At 32.9% G+C, this 7,500-nt stretch overlaps 1 protein-coding gene across 1 annotated transcript in view; it reads left to right on the top strand.

Annotated features, from left to right (window-relative positions):
• LOC122247078 (zwei Ig domain protein zig-8) overlaps positions 1-4,329 on the top strand; it is a 30,848-nt gene extending 26,519 nt beyond the window's left edge. Inside the window, exons 2-6 of the mRNA XM_043006067.2 lie at positions 1-111; positions 389-599; positions 1,389-1,516; positions 1,975-2,143; positions 2,558-4,329. The exon at positions 1-111 is cut by the window's left edge and continues 137 nt beyond it. Of these exons, the coding sequence (XP_042862001.1) occupies positions 1-111; positions 389-599; positions 1,389-1,516; positions 1,975-2,143; positions 2,558-2,667 (729 nt within the window). The 3' untranslated portion in view covers positions 2,668-4,329. The remainder of the gene's footprint in view (positions 112-388; positions 600-1,388; positions 1,517-1,974; positions 2,144-2,557) is intronic.
• Positions 4,330-7,500: the final 3,171 nt, after the last annotated feature.

Raw genomic sequence — 7,500 nt, 5'->3', positions numbered from 1 at the left:
CTGGAGGAGGAGCCTTACTTCGATGCCTCCATGTCGGCCACGTACACGGCTTACTTGGGCAAGACAGCTACTCTGACATGCATCGTCCATGCAGCCAAGAATGATAAGTCGGTGAGGGAGTGTTGGAAGGTCCTTTTCTTTGACTCTCCCGCTGTGCCTCTTTTTCTTTCTCTGCTCCTTCTTTCCTCAGTGTTTCCCTCGTTGCTCTCAGCCGCGTAAGAACACTCGTACGTCACTTTATTTCTCCACATTCTGCTGCTTGGCGCTGCTCTGATGTTTAAGCCATACTCTACACCTGGAAATTTAAAATCATAAATGAAACCAGATCTACTGCTTTACATATTCTGCATAGAACACATCTTACGAAGACCTTACTCTTCTACCGCAGGTCTCGTGGATCCGCGGGCGCGACCTGCGGATCCTGACGGTGGGCGGCTACACGTACACGACGGACCTGCGCTTCGAGGCGTTCCACCAGCCGCACAGCACGGAGTGGACGCTGAGGATCAGGTCGGTGCAGCTGCGCGACCAGGGCGGCTACGAGTGCCAGATCGCCACCAAGCCCATCAGGACCTACCACGTGTTCCTCAAAGTAGTGGGTTAGTTAGGACAAGTAAATCAATGTTGCTTTCTTGAATGCTTAAGTAAATTGGCTAATTGTAGTTTGCTTTACCCTGGAACACGCTCAGAGTAACGTCTTCAAAGTAAATAATTCAAACTATAAATGTAGAAATAAATATCCACAGAAAAAAATACCCCAAAGTCAGTCAGCAGTCATTCAACATGACGCAAACCTCAATCTTGAGTTATCAAAACTGTCATTCGGCTTTGCATATACATCGCGTACCATCGGTTTAAAATCTCCTGAAGGCCGCCATGACTTGTAGGCGTCAAAGAGAAATATCTGCACCGGCGGAGTGGCAGTGTTGGGTTGCGCTTTCATCGCCAATCGATTCGTAGGAGCGAGGTTAAGGTTGTTTATTGCCTGCGAAAGACGTAGGATAGGTGCACATGTGCATATTCACAGCTATCTGTCTCTTCATCTATCATTGCTGTATATCAATCTAATTATCTCGGTTGTCTATCAATATATCTTTTAAGCAATTTTGGCTTCGAACTATCTGCTAACTGGCAATCAATCTATCTATTTACCTGCTTAGCTAACTATTAGATTTTCTACCAACCTAATTAGCTATAATGTAAATTTATTTATGAATAGTTTAACTTTTTTTATTTCTATACATTGGATAGTGGGGGGCTTCGCATTGAAAGGCTTTACAGATGGAGTCATTTGTACTAGTAAAACATTTAGGTCATGATAGCTATGTTACTGCACTGCATCCGTGTACACCTTTGCATTGTTGTCACCAGCTCTGTCTTAATTACAGAACCTACAGTAGAAGTCATAGGAGCACCAGACATCTACGTAAATACAGCTAGCATGATCAACCTCACTTGTGTGGTGCACCATGCACCTTACCCTCCCGAGGATATTACTTGGTACCATGGCAACCAGGTACTTCTGATGCGAAAAGCATTAATGAAACCGGAGAGAGAGAGAGAGAGAGAGAGAGAGAGAGAGAGAGAGAGAGAGAGAGAGAGAGAGAGAGAGAGAGAGAGAGAGAGAGAGAGAGAGAGAGAGAGAGAGAGAGAGAGAGAGAGAGAGAGAGAGAGAGATGGAAATTGAAGGAATGTACAAAGTGTTGACTCAAATCTTACTGTTTCATATTGTTCATCCAAACACTGATTTTGCAGAATATATATCAAAAGAACTTGTCATATTCAATGTGCATGGAATCCATTATTCACACACGAACACAAACATACACATATAACACAAACACAAACACACACGCACACACAAACAAACACACACATACATATATATACAAACATACACACTCACATATATATAACACATACAATGTCCGTCTCCCTTTCCCGCCCCTCCCCACGGCCGTGTCTCCCGCCCAGACCATCAGCTACACGTCCCCCCGGGGCGGCGTCAGCGTCGTGGAGGAGCGAGGCGAGACAACCACCAGCATCCTTCTCCTGCAGAACGCAAGGGCGTCCGACTCCGGCACCTTCATCTGCCAGCCGGAGGGAATGGAGGCCTCCCATGTCACCCTTCATGTCCTGGATGGTGAGTACATTACTTGAGGTTACTGAAATGAGAAAGAAAGATAAAGCACTGCTGTTCTGAATTACAGAAAAAAGAAATCACGTAATTTTACCAATTAAGCATCGTTTCAAGTGAGAATATAGAAGCAATAAACGCGTTGAGGCAAAATGAAACAATGTTATCGTTAAAAGTTTGCTCTTTCACCGTAGGTGTTGTCGGCATTCTGAACTTCGTATTTTTACACGATGGCCATCACAATTTGGCAATGAACTTCAGTAACTTGAAACGCGGAGAGTGAAACCCGTAGAATGAAATGCACGGGAGTTAGTTTACATATCTATCATCATGCAGCCACATGATAGTGTCCGAAAATGGAAATAAAAATAGGATATAGCCGCTCACACTCAAACTTTTAAATGACCACGTTTGTTTCAGGCGAGCATCAACGACAGCTGGTCATCCAAACGAACTCCAGCTGCGTGGGCACCAGCAGGCTGTCCGCCCTCTTCATGGCTGCTGTCATGGTCACCGTTGTCGTCCTGTGAAGTGACATAAGACAGACAGACAGACAGACAGACACTGTTGCCTTTAGTAGACCAGCGTTTGTATCTCAAAGAATAGCAAAGACTTTGCACCTCCGCTGGATGGCGTTTGCGTTCGGAGGAATCGTTCTCTAAGTGTGCTGTACAAAGTGTCTTGTATCAGTAACATCTATTTTATACATGGTATAGTTAGTGAAAGATATTATTGTATACTGTAGTAAGTGTTTAAATTGTAACTATGATTAACACTTTTAAATTATTATGTTTCAGAAATATATCGTTTACAACCGAAAGTTAAAACAGAGTCATACATCAACATATTTTTGGCAAGGTATACTATATGTCAAACATAATGATTTGAAACGTCATATGACATCGATGGTCTAAGAATAAAGCTTCAGTAATCTAATATAGGTTTTAAGATTTTTGAAATATACTTTATGGGAAGGGAAGAGAACATCATAACTACAGCGTTACTGAAGTGTAACCTGGTCTTCCCTAAAAGAAACATGAGTTGTATGCTAAAAAAACAAAAACAAAAAAACTTCGATGTGTACAGTGTACAGTATCGTGCGAGATAGGCTTAATTTTATATGTAAGATGGATGTTTTGCTTTCTTTTAAATACCTCACAGATGTCGATACACTGCCGTGTGCTAGTATGTGTGCTGTTGTCATGTCACATTATTATTATTGTTTCTTTTATGTAAATAATGTCATTGTTTTTATACGACAACTGTAAACACGTTAAGATGCAAATTTGAATATCCCTTTCATTAATTAGACAGTACTATATCTTAACTTACATTGAAAGTAAGAGCAGAATTGAAAGTGTAACCTTTTATAAACTCAAAATCAGTAAACCAAATTCTCGAGAAGAGAAAATGCCACTTGCGTGACGAAGGCTGGGCCGGGTGAGTGGATATACAATTTCATGAATTCCAGATGAATTCTCTGCTCCGTTTCAAAAGGAAATGCACAATACTTACCAAGAGCAGACGTCGTCCTTTAGTTGCACACTGAAAGTTTAATGTCAAAACTGTCAAAAGTTTGTTTCTAACGCACGAGGATATATTTCCAAACTTTACTTTGGCGGACAGGGTTTCCAGCATGGGCTCTTTGTTCGCTTTCCCCTTTTCGACGATTTTCTCGAAAAATCTGTTTACTCCTGAGGGCGTGCTGCACCTTCCAGGTTGATTGCGAACTAATTTCCGGCTAATCTCGGACTCCAAAATGAGCTCCTGAGTTGACTCTGTGTCTCGCGTGAAACTTGGGGCACTTCTCGATACTTCGGGGAGAGGAAAAACTCCAAACTTGTTGTTAATTTAAAGTTAATTCCGAGGTAACTTTGTGTAAATCTTGTCCAACTGTAATCTAAATTTTCCCAACGGAGGATCACGTGACAAATAACAAATGGACCTTTGACATTGATGAGATTGCCTGAGAAGGAGAGAAGAAATGAAAATTAGTGACAAATCATTTTATGTTTTCTTGATAAAATAATTAACTTATTGGCATAATTTCTGTCTTGTATCGGACATTTCTACTATGCATAAATACTCTTTCTGTATTTGAGAGAAAAAAACTCTTTGACCAAAGTGGACGCATCCATAAATTGTAGATATGTATATATTTGTATTACAAAATAAACGATTGTTGTCAACAAGGTTATTTCCGTCTACCCTCTGCACTGGAAAATTATTATACCAAAAAGAAAGTATATGTTCAGTGCACATCAAAATTCTCGTTGATAATAAGTGATTATGATATGATTATAATCTAAAACATTTATCATTATCATCTTTCCTATCAATATTGTTACTACTCTTATTATTATCATTATCATTATTAGTAGTAATAGTAGTGGTTATGTAAAATTATCATTATTATTGTTATATTTATTATTATTACTCGTTTTATCATTATTATTACTATTATAATTATTATTATTATCATTATTATTATCCTCCTCCTCCTCCTCTTCCTCATTATCATCATCATCAGCATCATTATCATCATCATCATGATAATGGAAATAGGAAAACAACAATAATAATGATGGTAATGGTATTGATAATACTGGTGATAGAGATAATGATTATGATCACAACGATTATAACAATGATTATTATAATGTTGATGATTATGATAATAATGATAATGATAGTAATAATGATGATAATGATAATAGTGATAATAATCATATTAATACTCCTATTACTAATAGTGATGAATATGATAACATTGATTATGTTGATAATAAGACCAGTGATAATTGTGCATTGATAATTTATAAAGCCAGAAAAAATAACGGTAATAGTAATAACACAACAGTAATGTTAATGATGGAGATAACAGTTATGACGATAATGATTAATGATTAAGGATAATGATAATTATTATAATAACAAAGATGATAATAATGAAAATGATGTTATTAATAATAGCATTGGCAATAATGATAATAATGATAATGACAGCAAAGATGATAATAATGATGATAATGATAATTAAAAAGCTAATGATAATGTTGATAATCATTATATTATTGTAAATATTACTGTACGATTACAATTACTATTATTTTTCTAGTAATAGAAGAATTATTATCATTATCATTATTTTTATCATTATTAGTTTACCATGATTATTAAAACTTTCAAGAGAATAACATTAAGAACATTAGCAGAAGCCAAACTAACAAGACAACTACTGATTTTTATGACGATAAAATGATAAAAGTAGTTATGATAATAATAACAATAATTATAATGATAATGAAAATGGTTGATATAGCAATAGAAACAGCAAGTAAGGAAATTATGATAATAACGATAATTAAACTCTGATAATGATGAAAGCTATAAGAATCATAATATAACAGTAATAGCAATAATGCTAATTGATGATAATTAATCATAATAATGATAATGACAATGATAATAATGAAATTAAAAAAAAACAGATTATAGTGACATTACTACTAATGATTATGATTATAATAAAAATGATATTAATAACAATACTAACTACAATGATTATGTAAGACATAATCGTGGATATGATGATGAAAATAATAATGATCGTTGTTATTATCATTATTAGAAGCAGTAGTAGTAACAGTATTGACATTATCATTATCCTTATGATTATTGCATTGTCATCATTGTCATTACTATTATCATCCTTCCTATTATCATCATAATTATTTTATTGTTGTTATTTTTATCATTGTGAACATTATTGTTTGTATTATCAATATTGTTATCGTTGATATTACTATTAATATCACCATCGTTATTATCATCATCATAAGTGTTATTATCACCAACAATATTACTATCATCATCGTCCTTATTATCATTGTAATTATGATTTAATATTGATTTTATTGTTATTATGATTTTATCATGATGACATTGTAAAATATATTAGGATTATGCACAGCGATGTTGTTTTCAATATTAGATCTCTGATTATTCTATCATCAGTTAGTATAATCATGATCATACTCATTATAACTAATATTAACAATATCATTGTTGTCATCATCTTTATTATTAATAATATTATAATTATTATATTAGTAATAATATTATAATCATTGCTATTATTTTTAATCATTGTTATTATTCTTATCTTTATAATGATTATCATTACCATTATTATTATTATCATCATCCTTATCATCAATACCATTATTATCATCATTGAAATCATCTTTTATTTTGATCAAAATCATTAACATGAATATAAATTTTACAATCAATATTACTATTACTATTCTCATGTTCACCAATATTATCAGTAGTATTAATCTGATAATCAACATTATACTTATTACTATTAGTATCATCATTATTATTATTGCAAGTACTAGCAGTAGTAAAGTAAGTGATATTATCTTCGTTATTATTATATAATCAATATTGATAATGTTATCATCATTGTTATCATAATTACTATGATCATTATTATCACAACTAGTAGTAATAGTAGTAGTAACTAGTTGTAATAGCAGATATATCAATGGTATCATTGTAGTTATTATCATGATTACTACTTTTTTCTATCATTTTATCAATAGTGGTGGCAGTAATAGTAATAGTAATAATACTGTTAATGATGGTATTATTTTCATTATCATCCTTCTTATTATTATCATCATTATTCTCATTATTACTCCTTCTATTACTATTCATATTCGTATTGCTTTCATCATGATAATCATTACTATTATAATTTTTATATTACCATAGTTATCATTATGCTTATTATCACTTTTTTTGTCACGGTACTACTACTAATAATAATCATTATAATAAAGATTCTAATAATTATAATGATAATTGATATTAACATTGCCAATGTTGTCCCAATCAATTTAAGAATAGTGATCATCAATATTTTTATCATCATTGTTATCATAATAATAGTAATAATATTAATGGTGATAATGATAACGATAATAATAATGATAACAATAATCATCATTATCATCATTATTATTACTGATTATATTTTTATTATCTATATTATGCATATTTTTGTATTTTTTATCATTGAAGTTTTTATTATTTATATTCTTTTGTTTTTTATTATATCAGTCATTGTTGTTATTAATATACAATATTTTAATATCAATGATAATCACTATTATAAAGCAGTAAGCATTAAGATGATAATTATGATGATAGTGACATTAGATATGATGATGATAAAAAATAGATTTATACTGATGATAATAAAAGTGATATTGATAACAATGTTGATAATAACAACTAATTATAATAATGATGATGATAATCCTAATGATAATTGTATAAGGACAACAATA

The sequence above is a fragment of the Penaeus japonicus genome, unplaced genomic scaffold, assembly GCF_977035675.1.
Source record: "Penaeus japonicus unplaced genomic scaffold, GWHDUDI00000001_assembly GWHDUDI00000034, whole genome shotgun sequence".
In the NCBI taxonomy this organism is placed as follows: Eukaryota; Metazoa; Arthropoda; class Malacostraca; order Decapoda; family Penaeidae; genus Penaeus; species Penaeus japonicus.
The sequence above is the reverse complement of the archived record's forward strand: the minus strand, read 5'-3'. Positions and strand labels throughout refer to the sequence as shown.